Here is a 27,126-nt window from a genome sequence, read left to right as displayed (position 1 = left end):
TAAAAAAGTTCCACCCGACAATAAGTATATATATAATATATATAAATATATTAACTAGTATAGTAACTTCAAAGTTTTTTGTGAGGTGAAAAATTTGATGTTAAAACAAAATGCGCATAGAAACAGACTTAGCAAAGTAATCATGAAGTCCATGAAGCATGTGACTTCTTGCAGTACCTCAGACTATCTGCATTCAGCCCAAATACACTTGAACCTTATGTGATGACAAACACTTGTGATTGTCTATGCCTATGTTGACCCTCATCGTAATAGAAACAGAAGTGCATGCACATCGTCAGTCCGTGTCCGGTCTGTTTTGCAATATAATTGGAGTACAGGGGTTGACTGCCTGAGCGAGCTCGAAGGCTTTGCATCATTTGCCATGGAGTGGGTCCTTGTTTCCCCAGAAGTTTAATACATCCAGGGTCTTAGCGGGGTACAGCTGGTTTCTTTAGAAATCCTTTATGTCTGCTACTGTGTGTTACTGAAAGGTGGAACACAAATGTTTTCTCCTTAAACACTACAACTGGCATCTTAGAAAGAATTTAAAATAGCTAAATTTTAGAGCCAGACATTTAAGATTGGATGAAGAGACAAAACCGAGAGAACAACATGTGTTTTCAAAATCATCTGCATTAGTGTGGACATAGTTTGATTTCGTGTGACAAACGGCGAGATGGAGCAAGACAGACTGGTTGATAGTTTAAAAGAGGGGGATAGACAGACTAAATGGGTGGGGGGGGAGAGCTCTGTACTGTGCCGAGCGTGTCTGCAGAAGCAGAGGGGATTGCAGCAGACAGCCAAACGGCCCTCAGCAGGCTGTCTAGCGCGCGTTCAAATAAACAATTTACCCCCTGTTGCTGCTTGTGGAAAGTATTCACACTGGAGAGAAGCATGTATGAAACAGTGAAACGCACAAACAAAAACAGGGCTCAAGACATGCAAACACCCACCAGGAGGGGAAAGCTTAAACTACTGCAGCTATTAATGTCACACTCACTGAGACACAAATGTCAAAATCCTTGTCAAACATACACATCGACTGTGCTGGGGTAGTCGAGTCACTCAAGCATAGGGCACAGGCAGGTCAGCATAGAGAAAAAAATGGAGACTGGTGACCTTTTCCCCCCAAACCTCCCATTTACACTGAGGTGAGAACCTCTTGTTACCACCGGACCCTTTATCAAACATCCCTTCACTGCTCCACGCATTCAGCAGCTTTTTACCGAATAAGAAGGGGAATAAAAAGAAGGGAGAAACATTTGTTTAACGAGCCGTCCCCAGGCTGTCTTTCTCTCCCATTCAGACTCTTTTTCTGCCCTGAGGTCAACCCCCCCACAACACCATCAAAACCCTGCACCACTGATGGCAGTGGTTCCATTCACCGTTGAGATTTATGATCTCTAATAGCTGGCAAATGGACCCGAGGCTGGGGCTGCCCCGGAGGGAGGCCCCCTTCTTACTTTCTTTAAATCTCTAGAAGAAAAGGCATGAAAAAAGAGGGAGCTGACCAAGGCTGGGGGTGAGGATCAGGGAGCTAGTGTGACTGTCTGAAACATTTTCAAGGTTGCCATCTGGGTCGGGTGGGACCCTTCAAACTGTCTGTCAATCTTCAACAAGAACCCCTCCTCTACCAGACGGATAAGGCAGTGGAGGGGAGAGGACATATTATAGCAGTATGAGGTACAAATGCCCTCTGCCACAACTGACATTTCACTTCCTGGGCTGTGTTGGGACAATTCTGCAAGCAGGAGCTTTATTAATCGGCTACAATCAGGCAGTCAGCCAGTCAGCTGCCTCCTGATCTTTGGTGGTGGTGGAAAGCCCCACTACGGCACTCTCTACTTCATAATCCTATTCCTATAATCCTCAGAGGTCAGCAAGCAAGAAACAGTCCCCGCTCTCTCTATGACCAACTCCCCTTTCCTTTTAAGGCGAGAGAGGACTTCTTTCAAACTGCATTACTGTGTAGGAAAAAAAACTCCAGAAAAGACAGTTCTATGTATTGAAGAACTGAGGCTGATATAATGCCTTCATGCATCAGCCAAAGCATTCCCATCTTCATCAATCATGACGATGAGCCCCAATTTTTAACATGGAAATTTTTCCCTTTTTGTTCTCATTTGATGATGTTATTTGATGATGCCAATTATTATAGAAATAACACAAGTGCTTTGTTTAATCAAAGATCTCAAGTATCTTTCTGACTTTGTACCTGAATGCTTTTCCTCTGATTAAAGTTAACTAGGCTCTGTCCAAAGGTAATAAAAATCCATCAACTAACACCTCCAAAGCTCACTCAACACATTATCCCTTCAACTGCATTATATAGCTATTTTTTAAGCGCTTGCAATTTGGGGTCAGGGAGTCGTAATTCTCAGCCAGCAGCGGTGACTTCCTGGTTGCAGGCAAACCTCATGGTGATGACAAGACTCCCGAAAGTGACGCTTACTGTTTTCAAACAGTAAACGACACTCAGCCCGCTCTCACGTGAACAGACAGGGAGACAAGCGCTCAGTGAGTAAGCGTCAGGCGCTCTATATGTGGTAACCATAGCCTAGTTTTAGTTTTCCATCAATTTGCAATGCGCATTGCCAAGAAAACAAGTTTCGCATATGGTTGTTTCTTGTGTTTGGTGAGTCAAAAACAATTTCCACCATGATGGACAATAAAGATATATTCTATTCAAAAGTTCAACACATTTCAAGTGTGCCGTCAGGTGGGCAGTTTCACGGTTTTGTGCCTGCTTGTTGCTCAGCCTGTCAGCTTGCCTGCACCTCCCTACCTGCCCACTTGCATCTCATTGAAAATTAATTGCAAGGTCTGTCAATCGCTACCTGTCTGAAAAGACCTATAGACTTGCATCTTCAGAAAGTTTAAAAGAAAAGTCACTTCAAGAGGCAGAGGAAGTGAAATTGCCTGCTTCTTGTTCCATCCTTTCCTGTGTGATTAATCAGAGCGGAGTCTCATTGCCACTATCTTTTCAACCCACAGTTCTTGTTGAGGTATAAGAAAGACTGAAAATAATGAGATCTGCGGCGACAGTCAAGATAACGAAATGAACTATGGATTTGTCTCAACGTAATTTTTTAGACAGAAAATACCAGAGCAATTGACAGAACACACTCACATCTGTTTCATTAGAGCACTTTTACTGCTACTGTCCTGGACTAAAGAATCACCATTTTGATGAAAAACATACATGCATATATAATTGTACCAACATAAAGACTGTTACATTTACCCTATTAAAAAGTTACATTTATTTTGGGAAGGCTCTGCTGTAGAAGTGACGATTAAAAAGGATCCTTATTCCACTTGTAATGGAATTGTAACTTATCACAACGTTGGCAGCTGCTCCCCTGAAGGAGATAGTTCTTATCATAATGACACCCTCAGTGCCCGATGCTGACAGGCACCATGATGAGATGCTGTATCTGCAACTTTGTCTGCAGTAAACCCAGCGACAAAGATAAGAATTCCCCCCCTCTGCCCCTGAAACTGAGAAGATTTTTATTAGGCAGCGACACTGTCAGGGTGATAATGTTGTCACTGGGCAGGACAGCCTAAAGGCTATCTCATGGCCCTGTTTTCACACTTCACACTAATATGCAATTTGTGTAATCCGACTCCAAGCAGACAGCTTAGAGTTCTTGAAGAACATCCAAATTGGAGCAATAAATAGTTTTTAAAGTGCAGTGGCATTAGTGCTGAACATCCAGTAGCTCTGAGAGTTTCTGAGCAAGTTTTGAGAAAGACAAACAGAGTTTTAGTTTGTATTTTTCGAACGAAGTAGAGCACAGACACAAAAAATCTCGAAAGGTCGCCAAGCATTCATTTTAAGAGACTTCGCAATAATATCTTGAAATAGCAGTAATTGTTAACTCAGCTGGGTTAACCATACAAAAAAACTATGTCAGAATGTATTATCGAAAAGCCAGCTGAGACTTTGGGAATTGGGAATAACAGAATACTGGTATTGGATCAGTACTCTGCATCGGCAGATACTCTGAGCTGAGGTATTGGGAGAGTAAAAACTGATTCAGTGCATTCTTACTTCAAAGGGGAGATTTCACCATTTGTTTTCAAGACCCAAAAATCCAACTTACATGAATTTACACCAGCTCAACCATGAAATGAGCAAATGTCACAAAATATTTGGGCTAAAGACCAAAGACTTGTGACAATATACTGCACCGTGATTTATTACTCTTCACTAGACTAATCTCTTCAAAAAAGACATGTCTGTATTGTGAAAAATAGTTTTTAATCTTAATTACAGACAACTGTATTATGTTATTGCAGTCCCCACTGCGGAACAGCAGAGGTATCTCTTTTCATGATCAACACAAACATAAAGATTTGTCTATGAACAGTCTGATGTAATTGGCACCATGGATATACTTCAGAGAAGGGGGTCACAGACTCTTCTCAGACCCTTATACTTCACTGTAAACGTGACTGCGTTTTATTATCAGTGGGACCAACTCCATCTGTGACCTAATTTTTTTTACCTATTTTGGCATGAGCCCTCATCAATGAATCACATACAAGACATCTGGCCAAGTTTTTATACACTGAATAATTCCATGTTGCAAATGAGCAGTATGTGCTCTGCAGTGTATCTAATTCACCTCTTCATAAAAACACACCAGCAGTCGGCAACAACACTGCCACAAAGACAGACATCACTTCAGGGAGTAAAGGGTCAAAAGTGGCTATATTTTCTCTTGGCCTGTTTTTTGTGTTGTGTCATGTGGTTTCTCCTTGTCACAGTTCAGCATTTCAGCACTTTGGCCCTGCTGGTAGGCTTTGGCAGTGATGCCCTGTAAGACGAAACGGAGGGGACAGGACGGGAATGGAGATCTGGGTGAAAGCTAAGCACTGTCGCTCACCTTGGGCATCTGCTGAGCATGCCAGGCTGGGCCAGGCCAGGTTGCCATGACAACAGCAAAACAGCCACGGCATCCGAGACTGAATACTTTTATTTGACAGGCCAAACCCACCTTTACTGTCCTAAAAAATGTCACCAGTGATGTTTGCAGTACATGCTTCAAATGTCAACCTGATTAACTTATGTTACAATTTTACTTGTAAAATTATGTTCTATATATTCTCTATATTCTCAAAATGAAGTAATTTTCTTAAAATATTTCAACTTTATTCTCAAAATCTTTTTTTTATAAAGGACACATACTCAATTTTATTACCTGATTTAATAAAAGAGAGAATAATGCCATTTATATATGTATATATTTGTATAGGTATCAGGGTGTGCGTGTATCAATGCACTGTGTACTTTTCTGGGTAAACAAACAAAATAAATGCATATAAACCTGGATTAGTTTAGATTGGTTACTTCAAAACGTAAATAAGGTATCATATTAAAACAAAATATATCATCAGGTGAATGTTCACACTAACTTGACTATTCTGTGAATGTGTGTGAACAGTGTCATTCTTTAGGCACTGTGATCTTGAAACCGGGACAACCACAGAGTCTGGGGGAATCCTCTTAATCACCTTAATTTATTTGAGCAATCTTACAGAGCTAGTCAGACAGAGGAATCTGACGCAGGGCTGCACAGAGAGAACAGCTGCTATGGGAGAGGTTTCTGTGTTCACAGTCTATCACAGGCCCAAAAGCTGACTGGGACCCCACCTGCGTCATGCCAAGTGGAAACAGTTTTTATTCCCATACGTGAGGTGTCAAGTAAAGAGACACTGCTTTGTGAGTTGCAAGGAAAGCTTTAAGCTTCTGGAAAGTTGTCGTGTATACACAAACGAGACAAGGCAACACTGAGGAAAGACAAATGAGAGAATTAGCACAGGGTTGTACCTGATGTCTTTAAAAGGTAATACTGTACAGATTTTTCTCTAGACAACAAATGCTTCTAAAAAAGAACGTGAATCTAGAAAGCGAACAGTGGCTGTGAACTGCAAACTAAGCAATCTACCTACAGGTTTAGCGTGGGCGTTTATAAAGCAGCAAAAAAACGCCATTACCTTTATCTTGTCTACACTGCAGCCTGCCATGAATTCAGTGCAAACTCTCCAGGGAGAGGACGAGAAGGAGGAATAAACAGGGAGATGCTGGTGAGGCGGTTTGTTTGAACAGTGCTTCACGGACAGCTGAGCACATAGCAAGACAAAGTGATCTGAAAGACAGCAAACAACAATTTAAAGTTCAAACCCAAAAAGTGTAGCTGGCATCACAAATCCAGCATGCAGGCATAAACATCTGCGCTGGGTAGTTGTCAGCTTTCGTTTGTGGTGGTTGTCAACGTTGCCATCTGTCTCAGTAAAGACTAAACTTTTTTTCCAAAGGGAGAACAGAGGGTAATGAAAGAGTTTGCTGAGTGGTACACTCTGTGTGGAACATTCCCTAATGGCCAACGCTTGACTGAAGAGGCAGAAATCAGTTAACACAAGCTCTCTCTCTCTCTCTCTTTCACACACGCACACACATAAACAGGTGTACACAGCAAACACAGGGTTATTGTACCTGTGTCAACAGTGCACCTGCCAGGCTTCACTGTAGATCTGTATGGCCTATGGCATAGGAATGTGTCCCAAATATGTACGTGTGTGCGTTTCTCAGGATCATACTCGGTGAAGATTCCTGTGGTGTCTATAACCTCTGTGACAAAAGACAGAGACGGACATTTTCCATTTGTCTATGAAGATTCTCAGTCATCCAGGTCATAGTTATCCAACGAAGGTTAAAATCAAGGGCAACTGGACTTGGTTGAAGATATTGGAAGACGTTTCGTCCTTCATCCAAAGGACTTCTTCAGTTCTGACTGACTACTCAGACCAATACCTACTCTTCGATTCACACCACCCACTGGAGCACAAGCTAGGGGTCATGAGAACACTGCACCACAGAGCGGAAAACATACCAACAAGCGCCCAAGCCAGAGAGAAGGAACAGAACCACCTGAAGGGGGCACTTACAGCCTGTGGATACCCTAAATGGACCTTTGTGAAAACAGCCACAAGATCCAAGAAGAACAAAACTACAGGGGAGGAGGAAAAGAAGGTCAAACGCAACAACATTGTGATTCCATACGTGTCTGGAGTATCAGAGAAACTCAGGAGGATTTTCAACAAACAACATCCCTGTGTTTTTTAAACCCAAGAACACACTAAGACAGATGCTGGTCCACCCCAAAGACCGCACACCCAAACACAAGAAAAGCAATCTAGTGTATGCGGTCCAATGCAGTGAGGAATGCACAGACCTGTATATTGGGGAGTCTAAACAACCACTACACAAACGCATGGCTCAACACAGAAGGGCCAACTCCTCAGGTCAAGACTCTGCAGTCTACTTACATCTGAAGGACAGAGGACACTCGTTTGAGGACCACCAGGTGCACATTTTAGACAGAGAAGATGGATGGTTTGAAAGAGGTGTCAAGGAAGCCCATCTACACCAGGGTTGAGAAGCCGTCATTGAACAGGGGAGGGGGTCTACGCCACCACTTATCCCCCACTTACAATGCTGTCCTTTCATCACTGCCCAGGAAACTCAACAAACGTAACCTATTGACCTCAGGTGAAGATACCAACGATGGTCGTTCAGTCTTGGCCACAGGTAGTCTTAACGACTGTAACGATTGTCGTCACAGCAACAAGGAACACTAACGAACCAGCGGTATCGATGACCCGGGCCAACGACCCCACTGAGGTTAAATAGCTGAATTTCCCTGCCAGTCCTTTGGATGAGGGACGAAACGTCTTCCAGTATCTTCAACCAAGTCCAGTTGCCCTTGATTTTAACCTTCGTTGGACATTTTCCATTTGTTGTTCCACAGGTCGCTAGAACCTCGGAGCCGTCACTAGAAAACAGAAGCCCAAAAAGCCTGTCACACACAAACTGAACCCAGGTGTTTGCGATGAGTCATGGCAAGTATGTCGCTCTGTCAACAGCTCTGTAACTATGTGGGGAAGGTATTACATTTTCAGCCATAAGGAAAGAATGGACCGGCGCTGTGTCTTTGATCCCCGGAGGACCAGATTGATGAACTGAAATAGGAAGCTGGAAGCCGTTCAACAGTGGTGGTCGACTGGGAAGTTGAAGGAAAGGAGGACATTCTTCAACTTACCCTGAACAAAGGTAGTCTTATAAAATAAGCAACCCAAGGACACATTCTGGCACTACATCCAAAATAAAGGCGTCACTATGCTTAAACCGATGTGCTTGTCGGATGGTCATATTGTCAGAAATCCTGTGCCTTCCCTCACACCTTTATCGCATTTCACCCCCTCTCTATGGCATCAGGCTTTTAACCCCACCTTTTGTTAGAGCGTTTAGAACATCTTAACATACTTAGGCCTCGCTTCTTATTGTGGACAGTGAAAATAAGCTTTTGGCAAACAATGCTGGGCACTGTCTTGAGCTGTGAGGAACACCTTCAACCCTCTCTATGAACACTCATTTTAAATGTCAGCACATATGATCTCACAATACAGGTGTTATCATTAAGTTGTCATCTATTTTGTCAGATTACTTTGTTATCATACATTTGTGATTTCATTGCTCCAGCACAGGAATTACTGTCAGTCTTTTAAAAGGTACTATTCATAAACTACAATCAAATCAACAACAGTCTTTTTGCTTTTAGCTGGGTCAGTGTGGTACAAGAAACACTGCTCACTGCTGGCCTCTTTAACTGCTGTGGCTTAACAAGAACAAAAAAACAATACGACATCAATTGGTTTGTTTAAATGCAATGACTGAAAACGGCCAGCAGTGACACAGACACATACTGAACTCACAAAGTCTACAACCTCAATTAAAAACAGCTCCTTGTTCAAACTCTAATTTGATGCTTTTGCACTGTGGCCCTTCAGTTTCTTGTGCCATTATTTTAAAACTGATGAACAAGTAAGTGGTGAAGGCCGTGAACTGTGCAGAGCTAATGAAAAGAGATGAGATGAAAGCATCGATGAGCAGACTGAGATCGAAGCCTCTTCACATCTACAATGTCATCCACTTAACTCTGATGGGGAATCGGACTTCAGAACAAAAAGATGAGAGACGGAGAGATAGAGGTAATAAGTGAGAGGGAGATGAAAGAGAAGATAGAAAGCAAACAAATCTGGGCTCATTTGTGTAGGAGCCCCATCAACACTGACACTGTTGCTGGTCCTAAAAGGCAGCAGGCATACCCAGCCTTCACCGCACAGCGGGGTTGTGGGCTGTCACTTCCACTGCCCTCCCCCGGCCTCTAGTAATGGATTTACATTTTTAGGTCTGCTGGGTACAAACATACTGTATGTACTGACGCATACACACACACAAAGCATATGGAGGTGGCTAGATCACCGAGCCATATCAAAAGAGACACTTCGATTTCATGCCACCCCTGCTATGAGTTTGCACACTGTAGCCAATTACGGGTAAACTGGCATGCCGTCTTCTTTTTCCCATTTACAGATCGACAGGCACAGCAGCTATTTTTACTTCTGCATAAAAGCAGAGCGTGTTTTCACACTCCGCCACCTTCATTAAGGAAATCTATTTAGAGTCGAGCACGGGATAGGCAGACGAGCATGGAAAGATGAGCTCTGATTAAATCATTCAATGAAAATGTTTGAGGCTCTGTCTGTTATTTCATCACCAAACAGCCTGGAAGCTTTTTAATAGAATGGGGCGGGATGCACTTTGCTGCCTGTAACTACTTTGTACGATACTGAATCAAGACAACACAGTTCAATATCACTACAAACTCATTCCCATTGAGTTATCTCCAAGACTCAGCTGCTGTCAATCACCGCTAGTGTTCGATGAGCAGGTCAGCAGACTGTGACCCCACCATCTGTGTATGTGTCGGTGGCAATTAGGCTGATAAGCACATCAGTATACCATATATATTATGGGTAAAGAGAAAAAGACCAAGGAATCAACACACTATAAAGGAAAGAAACCCAAGAAGAGGCCGACTAATGCAAAAATGTGCTTTACTTAAGTGATAAAACAGGTGAAAAAAATCAAAGTGCATAAATAGAAAATATTTTGGATCATCATCAGTTCTGTGATGTAGCAAAGAAAAGTTTCTATTGTTTGAAGTCTTCTCAGTTATCTTGAAATCCTACCCTTTTGTGTGCAGGTTCCTTTCAATCTCCAAACACCTGAGTCTTTCAACCGGCGCAGCTGAAACTTTCTTTCCTCACCTACTCAAAAAGACTAACTTAACAGCTGCATACAGTCTCTACTACTGTTGCCATCAGTAATTGCAGTGGCTGCGGTTATGATCTAATTGCCTAAACTCCTACTGTTTTTTAATGTAGGTAAAACTGACAGGGCGTGGCGGGACATGTTGTCCCTGCATGCACCAGTAAACGCAGCTGAGGCTTCCCAGTTGGCTTACCCATTAAGTGTCAGTTACCTGGGTGGTAGACCATTCCTTTGAAGTGTAAGTTTAAAAAAAAAAAGAGAGCGACACTGAGATGGTGTCTGCTGTGCCGTGCCATGAGGTGGGGTGAGACGGCACTGCCAGACAAAACGAATTAAATAATGACCTTCGTTTTCTCTCGGCCATGGCCACTGAATATCTAACAAGCTCATTGAAACGCACGACACAGACTCTGGGAAACACGAGTCCCACCGGGAACAGGTGGCTTCCCCACCACTGAATTTCTACTTGTTTTAATTAATGACCCGAGCCAGGCTATTCTAACGACAGACCTCTCTGTCATTACTTAAGTTAAAAAGTGATGGGATGATCATAAATCATGTACCATATGGCTGATACAGTGTTTTCACTAAAACAGTATGTACTGTGTAAGTCCCTCTGGTTAGGCAACATTCCTAAAAGGTCTAAAAGACTTAAATTTGTGCGGTTACAGTGAGAGGTTTTGGGATCATAACTTGCATGCAGAGGCTTTTTATAAGCTACCAAGCAAGAAATTGAGGGGAAAACACTTCCATGGAAAGTATGCAGCCATGTGAGTGTTTAATCATTAAGCTCCTGCGTGTGCGTGCCTGGGGTATTTCAACATGCCATTGGGAGTAGGCTGTCAACACAAAGGCAACAGTGGACACACATACGGATCTCTCACTCACACACACACACATACGCACACAGACAAAAAGCCCAGAATTGTTTCTGTTCATGATAGTAGCGATTTTAGTCTTCTAAGAATACAAGAGACAAAAAATCCTGTTGCAAGGCTGCAGAGATGAGCCATCTGAGTAAAAAAAAAACAGAAAGAAAGATTCTATTGCACAGAACCACAGATATCCAGTCAATGCTTTGTATACATCCTGTCTCTACAAGTGCTCCATCGACCTTGAGATGAGCCAGGTTTCCAGGTTGTACACCAGGGGACTTCCAATCTCAGGCTTTACAAGCACTGGGACAATCCCATTCCCCTTAGATAATGGCTTAGCATGTCTCTGCTGTAAGTGTAGCCCTTCATCATTCACGTTGTACAAAATCACTCACTGTGCTGAGGCAACTTAAAGACAGAGAAAATTTATACAGACGAACATGAGAAGAAAGATAATGAGGTAAAAGACAAAGAATTTCTAATTTAGCTCCTCCTTGACACAGTCGTACAGGAGAAATCCATCTGATGTGTCTTCCCAGGGAATACAAAATAAAGATTGGTTTATTTTGGGGTGCGATCTAAACATGCTTAATACGATTTATCAGATAAATCCTGGACATAAACTGTGGTCCATCTTCAAATCCCCAGAAATCCCCCAAAACAACAACACGAAGGGGTACTTTAGTGAGACTCCAAAACAGACCCTGTTCTTTCTTTTGGATGATAAATACATTGTGTGTAATCAGGCTACCATGGCTGCAGTCTTTCCAAATTGGTGCATGTGCGTGTAGAGGACAAATAGAGGCTTGGACACTTTGATTATGAGGGCAGTGCAGCTATCATCCTCCTAACAGCATCTCTTCTGCGTCATTAGATGTCGCCTCTGGCTGCGTTCAGTCCTCATGTTTGTTTCAGGCGATGGGCAACATGAATCAAAGCATTCTGAGGTTTGCTCTTACTTCCTGCACGCAGAGGAGAAAAGCACTTATACAGCAACAAAATCCTCTCCGGGGACAGGAGAGAGGAGTGAACTGAAAAGCGAACAGAGCGACACAGCACTTTGATTCTAGCCCCCAATGGTCTGAAACCCAGAAATTGATAGCTGTATGTAGCTAGTTCACATGGGAGTCAGTAAAAATGATATGATGGGAAGGTTTTGTACACGGCCCAAACTGCTTTAAAGAAGCTGGAAGAAAAGCCAATGTCAAAACAGAAAAAAGGATGGGGGAGAGAAGATGATCCTGTCTTTTCTCTGCTGTGTAAACATCCCTGATTGGATGGACTGAAATGAATGTGGTCTACTCTGCCTGTGACTAGACAGGGGTGCCAGAATTGATTAACACAAGGGATGTATCATTGTCTTCATCTCTGGACATCTTATTTTGCCAATGTATTACACTCACTGGAACATTTCATTGATTGAATAAGTTACAACTACTATCCAGAAGGTCAAATCGTGGCTCATGAGAAGTTTGGAAGGGTAGAACAGAGCATTCTTGAAAAAAATAACAAGTGTCGTCCAACCACATCTAAAGGCTGCAGGCAGGGGCGGACTGGCCATTAAAGTGTTCGGGAGCAATACCGAACGGCTGGTCCATTCAGGCCGAACCGGCCAGGGGTCAGGAGTTTCTATTTTTCAATTTTTGTTTTACTTTATGATCCGTGACCGCACCGGCCGGCCAGTCTGCTGAAGCAAACGCTGTCTGTGTGTCTGACTGGGCCAAACCAATACTTTCAATATGGAGGGGGTGTATGAGCGTCCCCTCCCAACTTGGACCAATCTTCGTTTTTGCTGAAATCTGATTGGCTCAACATGGCCGATCAAAGAAGTTTACTTTCCATTTGGAGCGAGTTTAATCTCAAAACGTTTTGTCGGGTGGCTGAAGTCAGTGCTGGGTTGTGTGATAGGATCAACAGAGACAGTAAATGTGGAGAAGAGAGTGAAAGAGGGAAAAGGAAAGTGTGATGCTGGCAGAAGAGGCAGCTAAATGTGCCAAATTAACCGAGGAATCTCTGTATGTCTTTATGTATATTAGCTGTGGAGGTGATGCACAGGGACAGGGTACAGGGTGATGATGACCCCAGTCATGTTGATGAGGAGGGAGAGAAGGAACAGGAGGAGCAGCAGGAGGAGAAGGTAAATGAAACCAGACAAAACAATGCAGGTACAGGGACAGTGTGTTTTTAGAATTAGCGAATAGATTATTTTAAGTCATTTATTACTGATTTTCTACGTGCATATGTAACTGTACAATCAGTAAAAGCAGAGGGTCCAGCACATGGGAAGCTGAGCCAGAGAGAGGCCGACTCACAGATAAAGATGAGGGATTTTTATGCACACATACACACTGCTGTATTTTATGGGACCTGGTCTTGTTCAGTGCAGAGCTGCCTTGCTTATACAAACTGAGGAGGCAGGTGTCATCCTGAAGTTTCTTGAAGGTCTTCAGCATAATCTGATTCTCTGTATACAGCAAAAACACTAATACGAATTAAAATAAGTGCAAAAAATATTTCTCCAAGCCCCCAAAGGGCGCTCACATAAAAGGCCTCTCTATCTCAAAGTCCTGGGCTGAATTTCAGTCCCAGTATACCCCTGGCTGCAGGCATAGTGTTGGTGATCCGAACGGCCAAACTCAAAGGCGTGATGAAAAGCCTGCCATCTCGTACAAATGGGTGTAATGACACACGTTCAGACAGTCTCTCCTCAAAGACATTGATGGTGTCAAGAAGGGACGGAGTACCTGGCCAATCGGTGCGTGAAGTGGGCATGTCTGTCAGTTGTCAGTTTTGTAAAGTTACAACCTGCCCCCTTGTTTGACATTGTTGCCACTCCACAATCCAACAACAACTTCATCTGAAGCATGCCAAAGCCTGTATTGGATGGCTGGATGTGTGATGTTGCCCAGCCACCTACAGTAACACAATCTTTACTCTCTTTATATAAAGGACCACAATGAAAATGTCTTCACCAAGCAGATCATCCATTAATGATTCAACGCTGACAGTTTGATCCCTGCCTCCTCCTGTCCACATGTCAAAGTGTCCTTGAGCAAGATACTGAACCCCTCGATGGTTAGGCCAGTGCCAGTAAATGCAGTCCATGCAGTCAGTAAGTGTCATCGTTGATATTGTAGATGTGTTATTTTACGTCTGCCCTGATTATTCTGCCAATAAAACACACATATTGGACATAAATAGATGCACTTTGCACAATCTTTGCAGTAGACAAATAGAAGACTAGACCTTGTTCTTTTATCTCTCATGCAGTGACACAGGTTGTTCGACTGGTTTAAAATCCTTCTTTTTCTTGTCTTTAGTGACCCATCATTTCTCTCCCTTAGTCGCCTGACAGAAGCTGGGGGTCTCCGAGGTCAGCCCCTTGACTAATGGAGCAACTCACTGAGGAAGAAGGTAAGGAGAATAAAGGATTGAAAGGACATTTGTTGCTGCCAGACCGGGCAGTGACCTTGCCATTTGACAAACCCACGTTTTTTAGACCGACGTCCACTTGAGGAAATTCAAAGCTGTGCTGCATGCATAAAGACCAGCGGTTTGAAAGGCCCACTTAATGCCTGTCCATAGAATATGATCCATCACTAACACACCCATACACACACCACACCCCAGCTAGCCTTTCCCGTAATCCCGTGGGACCTCAGTATCCCCCTGAAAGAGTGAGCCTGACACGAGCCTCTGGCTCAACCCTAAACAGCTCTGCTAACCCCCCCTACACACACATACAATTCCCTCCCTGGAGAAAGTAGGGGGCCCCAGGGCAGGCAGGTGCTGTGGCAGCCCCACAGAGTGGTGTCTGTGCATGTATATGTACGTGTGTGTATGTGTGTGTGTGTGTGTCTGTGTGTGTGTGTGATAGTGGGGGGCCCATTTGCCGTCTGTCAGTCCAACATGCTGCTTGCATGATCAGACGGTCAGTATTTCTCTTCTCCTGGGGTTTCTTGGATGTATCATTGTGTGTGTGTGTGTGTGTGTGTGTGTGTGTGTGTGTGTGTGTGTGTGTGTGTGTGTGTGTGTGTGTGTGCGGGCGCACGTCTGCATGTGTTTCTCACAAGATTGGTCTGACTGATAGATCAAGCCCTCTAGGATTATGTATCACCCTAATTGTATTATCAGGGTCAATGTCGGTGGATGACACCCACATACTCCAACTCCTCTGATGCTCTCGCCTCTACAGGAGTTTGGTTTGACAAAGCCGCAGCCTGGTCGCACGTTATGCTGTGATTGTTACCCAGCAGGCAGCGATTTAAAGCTCCACAAGGCAAGATTTTGATCTAAAAATACATTTGTCTGATCAGCCTAAATCACAATCTGGGGCTGAAGGAGAGAAGGCTGTGCCATCTTTGCCAGCTGGTTTCACCTCATTTAGCCAAATTAAATTCTAGTGCCAGATATGTACCCACAGAAAGAAAGTAATCAAAAAACTATAGACAGAAGCGAGTGAGCGCTCGAAAAATAGCTGTATTCACCAGCATGAAATCTTTTGGGATGCTTTAAGCAGCTAAATGTAAATGTAATGTAATGTAAGCAGCACAGGAGGGACGGCAAACATGAGTGAGCTTGATGATTTCTAGGCATAGAATTTAAAAAATCTGACAGTTACATGCAAAATTTAAGTCACTTATATTAGTGATAAAGCCAGTATTAAAGTATAATTACAATGTCATGGTCATGATACATGGACACAATTAGAAAAAAATCACACCATAGAAGTAATTTTCGGGCACACACGACTTACACACTACAAAAAGTCAAAATATTTACTTTTTCACATTAAAAGGTTACTTTATCCAGTTTTCCTGTTCCCGATTATGCTTTTGGTGCAACACTGAATCTCAGTCCATCCAAATTCTTCCCCATGTTTCATGACCTTTAAGCGGGACAGTGCAGTGTTTCATCTGCTTAGCACATCTGTCTTGATTCAGGCTGATAACAGCGATTGTCAGAGGTCACAAACAATTCACACACAGATGAGCACCTTTGAAGACAACACCGCTCCACAATGAGTTAAACATGCATATATGGTAAGAGAGTCAAGCCACTGTAGCACTACATACCTTGTCAAACAGAGCCTTCCATTGCTGAGACAAGGAAAGATAGATAAAGAGAAAGGGGAAGAGTGAGTGAGAGGTGGACAGTGGGGGAAACAATCTCAGAAACAGGTGCCAGAGCGAGAGAAGAGCACCTGTTTGGAAATGATGAATCCTGGCCAAAAGGACTTTCATGTCTGTGCGCATTTGCCTTAATTGCAGTCTTGCCATCACATGCTGTTATTATCTGATCATTGTGGTCAATGAGCCACAGCAAGAGATAATAACGTACCAAGGTGTGGATCATTATGTGTAAGGGGGCTCTTACAGTAGGCTATCTGAAAGTCTGAGACTGAAGTGAGAGCGGAGTTCGTGTGTGTATGTGTGAGAGAGAGAGAGAGAGAGAGAGAGAGAGAGAGAGTCCCTTGGAAAAGGGATGTGCTGTGTGTCTTTGGTGGCTACTCTCATTGTCCAACTCAGTATTTTAAATCCCCTCTGGTGTTACTGTTGAACTCCATTTATGAGTTATGCCATGACATTTAGATAAATTACTTTTAGTCTAAATCAGTCAAAATCACCGCGTGGATGTGCTCCAGTGCAAAGGAAAGTGAAGGTATTGCTAGGTAATTGTAAATATTTGAAAAATGTAGTGGTTATATGGAATGTGCATTTGAGGTACCCTCTGTACTGTGTGTATACTTACGTCCTCTTGAGCCACGGGGAGGACGTCGGTGCTTTCCAAAACCTCGATCTCCTCACCCTCCGCGTTGGCTGCCACCGCCGGAGAGGAGTTTACCGGCGTCTCCCGGGGCCCGCCCGTCATCCTCGGGCTGCTCTTCTCCATACACCCGCGGAGAGCAGCGACTCAATCCTCAGGAATGACTCCCCATAGTTTACAGCCAATTTTCGCTCCCTATGTGCGTCAGCAACAGCGGAAGGCAAGGGCGCTGTGTATCATGCTGTGCGTCCCTTTAAGTCGGATCTTTCTTGTATTTTTAGACGGTCAAATGAGTGCAGGTGAGATGACACACATGTAAGAGGCGTGCGTACACCAGTTATTCCCAGCACACTTCAACATAGACTCGGACAATCAAATCTTCATCCGCAGAGGAAAAGTTGATTTGGTGAAAGTTTAGTAAAAGTTCTGGGCTATAAAGTCCGTTTGTAGTGTGCAGTGACGGAGGTTTGCAGAGCTGGATGTTGTTCGCCACGAACAGAGGCAGCGGTCCAAGTTTGTGAAGCGGCGGACGCACACATGCAGAGCAAGTCTTCTCACTTTGAGAGATGCTACTCAGCAGAGGCAGCAGCGGAGCGGAGATCCATCTGAAAGAAATAATGACATCATCAAACACTGACAACAACACGAAACGCGGGACAGAGATGTCAAACCGGGCCGGATGACGCACAAATCTCGTATGGCTCCGTCCAGGGGATCAGGTGAAACTCGATTAAACAGCGTGGGCACAATCACATCACACGCCAGACCCGAAGAGAGAAGTCCAAGCAAGTGCCCGGTTTTTTGGGTGCGTCATGATACCTGGCACGCTGCTTTCTGCCGGTCGGCGGCGCAGCGCTGGGACATCCGTCTGCTCCTTCTGCCGCGTGCCGAGAGGAAGCCTCAGAGAGTTGGGGAGGAACACACCGACCGCCTCCGCAGGGAAGGTTGGTTCAGCTCCAGGAGACGCGGGGACTCTGCTCCAGCCGCATGCGTCCTTCCAGGCACAGGGAGAGAGATGGAAAGGGAGGGTGAGGGTGGGGGCGGAGAGCTATGGGAGGCAGGGAGAGATTTGGCAGGCGGTGAGGAGGGATCACCAGCCACTCCCGCTCAGGGATTTCGAGGAACTCCGGCTCCCTGGCTGAACAGCTGGCTGTCACTGCCTCAATGTCTTAGAGAATGTAGGTCGTTTGGTCATTTGTGCATGATGTGTAGCCTATTATAGCCTACTATAGTCTAATTTATTACACCAGTCTAATATTCAGTAAGCTTAGCCTACTAATGTAATAGGCTAAATTAATCATCATTGCTTTACAGATAATTTCTAGCCTATTTGTTTCAAAGGGAAATGAATTTCTCACTTTTTGAGCTACATAAGGCTTTTGTCCTTTTTATAGTAGCCTACTTCATCAACTCTGCAGATTAGCCTACATGACATCGTTAGTGAATGGATCTGGGTCCTATAGTCTTCCCAGAAGTTAAGCTGTCTCGTGGTCCACTTGAGGGGCTTCCTAAAATGAAAAGAGCTAAGAAGACAAAAGAAAAGCGTGAAAGAGGAATTTCAGTCCAAAGTAGGCCTATTTGTCACGATTCGGCAACCCAATGTTGTTCTTATTAATGACTTGTAACCGATATTTAAAGCATCAATAAAATGTTGGGCTACAAAGAAAACTTAAATGCTTTATAAAGGCTGTCTTACAAGAAATGTAATAATTGGCTATATTTGTTGCTATTTTAGTTGAACCTGACTTTTTTTGTTCACATTCAACCTCTAACATGGAACAAAAACTGTCCAACAAAGTATTGTAAATAATGTTCACACCTTAAAAATACACTCCAGAAGCCTACTACAGGTGCATTTTATTTAGATAGTCCATCTCTAACACCTAATCCCTTACCACCAAATGGCCATAATGTGTTACTAAATGTTTCAAAAATTAAAAGCAGTAAATATAAAATGCTGTGCTATATTGTTCAAAACTGGAGTTAGAGTCAGGTGTCATTTACACTGGGAACTTTATTAAAGCATAATTTGTTAAAACACGTTCTGAAATACAGCTTGTATGTAAATAATATATGAAATACCTTTACAAAGGTTTATTTGCACATTAAGAAAACATGCAGTGTAATTAAAATATAGAAAAAACAAATATGCATTGTGCAAAAAAAGTAACTGCTGATAAAAAAAAACAAGCTGCTGATTATAAAATGACCCAAAAAACGTGCAGCACCAATCACTGACTTTAACAAGTTCTTGACACAGTTTCTTTTTTAGCCAAGGTTTCCGTTCTCTCCCTGTGAACATGACAAAAGAGGAGGGAAGACTATATCACGCCTACAAATGTGTTGGGATGATATTAAAGGGATATTACATGAGAAAATTTGAGAAACAGATCTGAAAGCTACACAGAATGCCTCAGACCTGCACTACATTATATTCTGTAATACTTATACATTTTGAAATGTCACATGCCACCTGACTTTTTTGTTTCTTTTTACATAAATAAAAACACTTCAACCATAAATTGGTGCAGAAACTTTCACCAGAATGCTGGAAATGGAAAAGTGTTTAAAGATCCCCCCTGACCTCCCACCTATATCTCCGCATTGAGGATATCTTTAAAACACTGTTTAAGGATCTTTTCTGTCTTGCTCTCGTGAATCTAATATTACATATTGTGATGTCTCGCGAGCTAAGTGTCTCTTCACACCCCTAATCTGAGCCCCTATGTCCCACCACTTTTAAACACAAAGTGACACCCTTGGTTGGGGTTTTACAATTTTGAAACTTAAGGGTCACATACTCTCTTATTCCACTTCTTGTTGTCAGCTGTGCAAAGTCCTGCTGTGGAAGGCTGTTATGGTTGAAAGCTACGGAACAAGAAAGTATGGATTGTTATATGGTTACAGGTCAGAGATTGTTTGAGATTTATACAAGTGATAGGCTTCATATTTTTGTAGCCTCCAAAAGAAAAATGAAAAATCAGTACAGTAGTCCTCCTGTATGGTATTCAATAAATTATTAAACCATTTCAGTAGGTGCATATTTTCCGATTATTGATCAATTCTCACCAAGTGCAGCACAAATGTGATTAACATCCTAGAGGATTTCAAATTAACCTGCAGCCAGAGTTCCAATCATTCTTAAATGTAATTAATTAATTGAATTTTAATCTGCAACTTCACACAATATGGACAAATGAAATTTGACATCTCCTGTAATTTTGTCTCATCTACATGTTTTACTGTTGTTCACATGCTACTTTTGCAATAAATCAATTGTTGGTTTGTTTAAACTGTGTGTCTCTCTTTGTGTATCCTGATATTTGCTGCCACAAAGGCCCACTTTCTCAGTGGGGTTCATTCACATTTAATGTAATCTCATTTTATGTCATAAATACTAATTATTATTTATTATTATTATTAATTTCCTACAAAAACAGCATGCATAAAATCTTGCTAAATTCGCTTGCTTTAAAGGCTGAGGAAGGAGGGAGTGGCCAGGGTTGTAAATACCAGGTTGTTTTAGGGAATATAAACCGTCCTATCCAAATCATGGGGCCCCATTTTAAGGCATACACCTACCTATTACCTGAAGAGAGATCAAACAAACCTAATAGTTGGGTGGAAGCCATGTACGAGGAGAAATTATGGGATGACGGTGTGGTCTGCTGTGTGTAGGTTGATCAGTAGCCTTATAGTGAAACTCCCCCAGGTACCATATGTGATAGCATTGCCATGGAAACAATCTGGCCAGTTGATATTTTTAACCCATAGGGGTCTTTTCCTGACTCCTACACAGCCGCGTTGGGTTAAAGTTGGAGTCTGTTATGTTGTTATATAAAAAGACCCATGAACCATTCTCTATCCATTGCCAGAGATCAGCAAACCATGGCCAAATATTGTGATTCTGTAATTTGTAGATGGGAAAGACGTTTTATGGAATTTTGTCAACTTATTATGTCTCACATTCTAGCAATCATTAAAACATAAAAAAAACCTAACTTTGTCTGTGTAGACAAAGCCAGTGCATGGGTGACACTTTAGGGACTAAATTGCTGATCCTATTGCACACTCGTTAATAGGATATAAGAACTTCAAGGCATAAAGCTGTTGGGATTTAGAGCTGTTTTAGATCTTATTTGCATAAACGTATCACTGAACCAGAAGCTGCCTTTTTATATCTTCACAATGAACACATTTATTTCACTTTTACTGGAAAACCAAAATAAAATCCTTCATACAAAGACGTAAATTACAGGGTGTAACTGCACTAAACAACATGGGAAAATGAACACTAACACTAGGCCCTGGAGGTTTTACATGTGCCAATAGCTGCAAAATGTTAGCACCCTTTCTTATTTGGATCCCACAATGACTAAGTAAATTAACCTTGTCACCATCTCCCTCGGACAGATTTCCATCTTTCAAATTACCCAAGGAGTGAGGAGAATTATTGTATCGTTAGCTACAATGGGAATTTCCATTTGACGTGGCATTGACGTGGCTGCTTTTGCAAGTCATGTGCTAACATCAGCTGGAGAGCTGTAACAGATAGGCAGGGAGGCAGATTATGGGGGGACTGGGTGATGAGGGAAGACAGTGTGAAAAAAAGGAGAGAGATAGAGTTTTTTTTATATATTTTGATTTTTTTAACACACACACGCTTACTGTTTTATTTATTTTATTTTAATTTTTATATATTTTTAATTTTTTCAACATACACACACACAGTTACAGTTTTATTTATTTATTTTATTTTTATTTTTAATATATTTTTATTTTTTAACACAAACCTTTCATGCACTCTCAATGACTGCAAATGGTGACGTTCAGGTTTTAGACCTGGCACAATATGTGTATAATATATATACCCTATGGAACTGCAGAAATACCCGAAAGTACCCATGGTTGAGAATCACTGCTGTAAAGGTCTGTTGTGTCTAAAGCACATGCACCTTTAGATTACTTTCCTGGTACCAACAGAAAGTAGGGTTTACTAGCACTAGGACTTTATTTTCATAGTTAAATTTGGAGTTATCTTGCAGAAGTTTCTGACTGTCTAACATAATTAAAGATAGTTATTAGTGAGAGAACCAGCGGTGCTTTAAATGTCCTGACAAAGCAGACGTCCAAATGCAGTGTTTCTTAGACCTATATGGATAACAACCCCAAGCCTTTTAGTGTTTGGGTGGCCCAGGGTATCGCTTGATTTAACACAATGTCGGGGTCTGCTTTTTAAGTTTGTGGGTTAGTGAGTCAGTGACCTAAGGTCTGGGCGAGATGAAAATTAAAGGTCAAGACTTTGAGTAAACCAGATAATCCCAACTGCCAAGTCCCTGATGAAGTCACTGTATACCGCCTACTGCCCAGTTGGTTCAAGCTGCTCCAGACTAATATGCTCATGAAAAATGACACATGTTTTTCGTGAAACATGTTTTGATAAAATGTATAAATATGGTCAACCTGAGATGAAATACTAGTCTACTGAAATAGAAGATGTACTAGATTAATTAAAACATGCTTTGAATCAGGCAAAACAACATCTAAGTAGGTGAAATCTATTATTAACCCAATACCAAACACTCACTATGATGACCCAGGGGTGCTGTTAAATTATAGAGGGATCAACTTGATGAGCATGGTTTATAAATTATATTTCATTTTACTTAATGAGAGGCTTTCATCTGGAGAGAGACGGCCCATTTGTTGAAGAGCAAAGTGGGTTTTGTAAGTTGAGGTGACTGTGCTGGAACAACAATGCAATAAGATAACGATCTACATGTATAATATTCCTCAAAGTGGTTCCAGCTCTTACTATACACTAAGAAAGTCCCACTTTGTACAATATCACTGACCACGTCAACATGATCTCACCCCGGTCTGCCTCCCCTCGCAGACTGGCTCATTATGAGAGCCGGTATACTTATCTAAACAAATTAACAGGCTTGAGTCAATTTCACACAGTATTTTAAAACCTACATTACATGGCAGGCGCTAAATTTGGTGACAGGTTTAATTCACTGGCGATTTTTCTTCTTAAACAATGCTGCCCTCTTGTGCCTTAGTAAATCCTGATAGCATGTAGGAAATGTAACCAACATTATCTTGTTAGAACAGGATAAAATAAAAGTTGATCATGTGGGGAGATATCAGATACAAAATTATAGTGAAGAATCTCCTTTTCAATAATTAATAAAAAATACTTTCTGCATTATTTTCACAACAAGTAACACTTTACACAATCATTCTCTGCCCCAGAGTCACCTGTATCTAATGGTTTTCAGAAACACACAAAATCATTTCACTGGTATGTTATGGCAAAATAAATACATCTCTTCATAAACTGAAAAGAATAAAGATAGATAGACATATTTATTGACTCTTTTGCACAGTAAGTCTTAAAACACTGGAATGTGGTCGTGAAATTCTGAAGCTCACTCACCACAGCCAAAAAGCTTACCCTCATTTTCAGTATAAATATAAATAATTTACTTTGCAAATACTTGCAGACAAACATATCAGGCAAATTAGCAATTTTTGTACAAAATTAAACATTTTTAAAAATGTAAACATTTTATTCCCAAGAAGAGAAATCCAGTTAAGTGACATGTGAATTAAGTGAATGAAAATGCAAAAAAACAAAAAAAAGGATGTTTGCTGTTCGCTAGCTTTCACACATTTTCCTCCTGCAAAAACAATATTTTCCCCCACCCATTTGAGACCTATTAAACTACAAAACTATGATAGATTTTCAAAATTATTTTCATTTTGGAAAGCTAGGACCCAGCACCAGGCAGGCCCACATCAGGAAAGACACCATTATGATGACCTATGTAGATGTGTCATCGCAAATTGGGTAAGATGGTGTCAGACTTCCACTAAATCAATGCTAGTGGCTGGTTTTATCGTCACTGACATGGAGTAATTTGTAAAAATTATTTATTTTTTTATTTCATAGGGAAAATGCAGCAGCAGTCATGGTAACACTGCCAACAGGTCTCATTGCAGTTCAGCCTGCTCCTCCACAGAACAGAATTGTGCTGGAGGACACATCTGATGAGGAATCCGTCAGTGAAAGTGATGTGTCAGCTTCCACATCTGAGGACTCCACCTCTACCCTTGTTGCTGCACCTGCCGCTGTTCTGGAGGACAACAGCAACCTGGACGACACAGAAGACAGCAAGCCCAACCGGAAGTAGAACTGCATTAGATGCTTCTCTTAGTGGAAGAGGATGATTTGGTCTTGCTGCAATGTGGACAACATTGCAGAGTCAAGATCAGGTCTATGAATATTTTGTAGCAAAACACCTGAGAACTTGCTTTCAAGAATTTAGCTGTAAAGCCTTTGTAGATCTCTATGAGGACAGCAAGGTGGCTCAGTGTGTAGCACTGTGGCCTTACAGCAGAAGTCGGGCACTCATCTTTTCTGTGTGCAATATGCATATTGTTAGCATGGGTTGTTGGTTTTCTCTGGGTGCTCCAGTTTCCTCCTTGTTAGGACTGTTTGGAGACTCTAAATTTCATGATTTCGACAAAACTTAAAATAGGATGAACATGTTCATACTGCACATTTAATCTACACACCACTCAATCCAGTCAAGAAAAGATACTCATTCAAGATAGATATACCGTTGCATTGAAGGTTAAGTGTGATGATTTAGTGGCATCTAGCGGTGAGGTAAAGAATTGCAACCAACTGTCCCGTCTACCGTTTCACCCACCATTTAAAATTGCTCAGATGCTAAATTTGCCGACCCCTGCTGTATTGCTTCTTCTTCAAAGGTATGTATTCAATATAGCGTCTACAATGCCAGAACACCCCCATTTTCAGCAAGTCTGACTTGGTCAACTGGGGATTTCAACCCTGGACCTGCAGATCTCCAGAGCATGACTAACTGACTGAGCTACTGGTGGGAGGGTGTTTCACCATACCTTCTGACAACTTGAGGTGGTGACGTCACATGTGCCAGAGCCGGATAGTTTTGTCAGTTTAAACTGAAAACGCTTACAACAGTCAAGATGTAGGTGAAATAATTCTGAAAAAAATCACACATCAATCTGCTGGTTTTGGGAGTGTTGTTAATTATTTTGGTGGCATTTGATCCAAAACTGAGTTAAAAAGAAAATGTTGTTCATACTGTACAAGTTACAGCGAGATACTGAATATCACTGCAGACTCACCATTGGACCGATCTGAAAACCCTTTGAAACACTTGATATCGGCCATCTGGAGAACGACTCTCTCGAGTTTGGTAGTGTTTGAAGAAAGACTTGTGGAGATATAGATGTTAATTGAATTAGCATATTCTGAAAAATATGGAGTGACTGACTGAATTTACCATATGTTGCAGTGAGCCAAACGTTAGTTACATATCAGTGGATGCGCTGAAAAGATTTCAGCTCTCTAGGACAAACGGATGATTCTTAGATTTTTTGCAAGTTAGGAATGAGAAATGTCTAGAAATTTACATTTCTTGTAATAAGCCACGCCCACTTTGCGAAATCATAACCACATTTTTTAGCGCCAACATGGCCACGGGCACGGGCACGCCGTTTCGCAAAAAACCACCGTTTGTACAACTTTTAATCATCAAGGGCTTTAGAGCAGACAGGTAAAAGCTGAAGTCGGTCGGTCTAATTCTCTAGGAGGAGAAGTTAAAGTATGGAGTGTGTAAAACATCCAAAACCATAAAACCATAAAATTCAAAATGGCCGACTTCCTGTTGTGTTCAGAGCATCGCTCCAAGAGGTTTTTTTTTCATCTGGACATGATACATGTGCCACAGAAATTTTGTACATGTAGGTAAAACGTGTGCGGGGGCTGCTTCGTTGAAGATCACGTCGTGTTGCCAGTAGGTGGTGCTATGACTATGTACATGTGTTCAGGGCGGGACTCTTATTAAACGTGTGAAATTTGGTAGAGATCTGAGCATGTACAGTCGAGTTACAACAACTTCCTCTGTCATGGCGAAGCGGGGAACTTTGCTGCCATACCACCCACGCCATTAACTGCAAACTCACAACTTTTACAACATGACTTCATCAATGTGTTATGGGTTTTCTGGAACAGTAAGTTGATATGTCCAACCTGCTAGCAATAGTACAGCACATAAAACGTGTCATTTCCTGTTGCCAGCAGGTGGCGCTATGGCTTTGAGTGAATGTTGGGGGGGACTCTTATTATACATATCAAATTTAGTGCAGATGTGAGCATGTACACTGAAGTTACAACAACTTCCTGTTTGATGGCGAATCACTGATTTTTGACAGCACGTCACGGGCAAACCAGTCGACTGGTGATAACCGTTTGTACAACTTTTAATCATCAATGGGTTTAGAGTGCAAAAAGAAAATTTGAAGTCGATCCGATTTATTCCCTAATAGGAGTTCGTTACAGTACAAAGTGTGTAAATCACCAAAAATGACCATTAAATCGAAAATGGCCGACTTCCTGTTGGGTTTAGGCAATGGCTCCAAGAGGTTTTTTTTGTACTTCTGGACATGATACACGTACCACAGAAATTTCATACACATAGGTGAAACTTAGTCTGGGGGCTGCTCTGCTAGCGAGCTATTTTGCCATGCCCATGCGCGAAATCCATAAAATACGAAATTTTTCGCCACTCCTGAATTTTGTGCAAAGTTTGGGGAGTTTTCAAGTATGTGTAGGCCCCCAAAATTGAGCTTACTTTGCAGAAAGAAAGAAAGAAAGAATGAATAATAAAGACCTGGCAGGGTTTGTGTCCGGGCCCTAAAAACCAATAGGGCTCCAGCAGCTTCGTTGCTTGGATCCCTAATTATAAGGTTTATATTACCAATATAAAACACACCCGTCAGGACTGAACAGAGCAATGGATTCGCCATAACGCTCTTTACAAAACGCAGTGGTGAGCATGTGGGATCAAAGCCAAATAAAAGCCTACAATTCAAATGAATGACAAAAAGCCTAAGGCTTCATATTTTTTATTGTTCAACCAACAATATATTATTTCTTATCTTCTCCTACACAAATCCTACTTGTAGGTTGTATCCTCTGTTTTAAACAGTTGAAGGTTTGTAGTCATTCTTGTTTTTAGCCTGTTAATGTGATCGCAGGTCCCAGTTTAAATTCTATGCATGACAGTTTATAGAGGGAAAACGGGGAAATATTGGGATTTATCGCTGGCTACTTTTACAAAACAAAAAACAAAAACAATGCAGCAAATAAATAACGATCCGCAAATGTTTTTACGCATGCAGGGCGCACCAGGTCACAGACCTCCAAATTAAGATGAGGAGCAGCCACTGAACAGACAAGCC

General features: G+C 42.0%; 1 protein-coding gene across 4 annotated transcripts in view; it reads right to left on the bottom strand.

The window, feature by feature from the left end:
* rhbdl3 (rhomboid, veinlet-like 3 (Drosophila)) overlaps nt 1-17,858 on the bottom strand; it is a 65,236-nt gene extending 47,378 nt beyond the window's left edge. The window contains exons 1-3 of one of the 4 annotated variants that reach the window (XM_038713751.1): nt 17,516-17,858; nt 16,813-17,432; nt 16,137-16,160 (exon numbers count right to left, since the gene is read on the bottom strand). In XM_038713751.1, coding sequence (XP_038569679.1) covers nt 16,137-16,160; nt 16,813-16,953 — 165 coding nt within the window. In that variant the 5' untranslated portion in view covers nt 16,954-17,432; nt 17,516-17,858. Of the gene's footprint in view, nt 1-6,006; nt 6,159-16,136; nt 16,161-16,812; nt 17,433-17,515 lie in introns of those variants that run through there. The other 3 variants (XM_038713750.1, XM_038713753.1, XM_038713752.1) reach the window with 3 other exon arrangements.
* Nucleotides 17,859-27,126: the final 9,268 nt, after the last annotated feature.

The sequence above is a fragment of the Micropterus salmoides genome, unplaced genomic scaffold (assembly GCF_014851395.1).
Source record: "Micropterus salmoides isolate LMB-PRFRI ecotype aquatic unplaced genomic scaffold, ASM1485139v1 Ms_hic_scaffold_12, whole genome shotgun sequence".
Taxonomy (NCBI): domain Eukaryota; kingdom Metazoa; phylum Chordata; class Actinopteri; order Centrarchiformes; family Centrarchidae; genus Micropterus; species Micropterus salmoides.
Note: the sequence above shows the minus strand (reverse complement) of the source record. Positions and strands in the feature narration are given on the sequence as shown.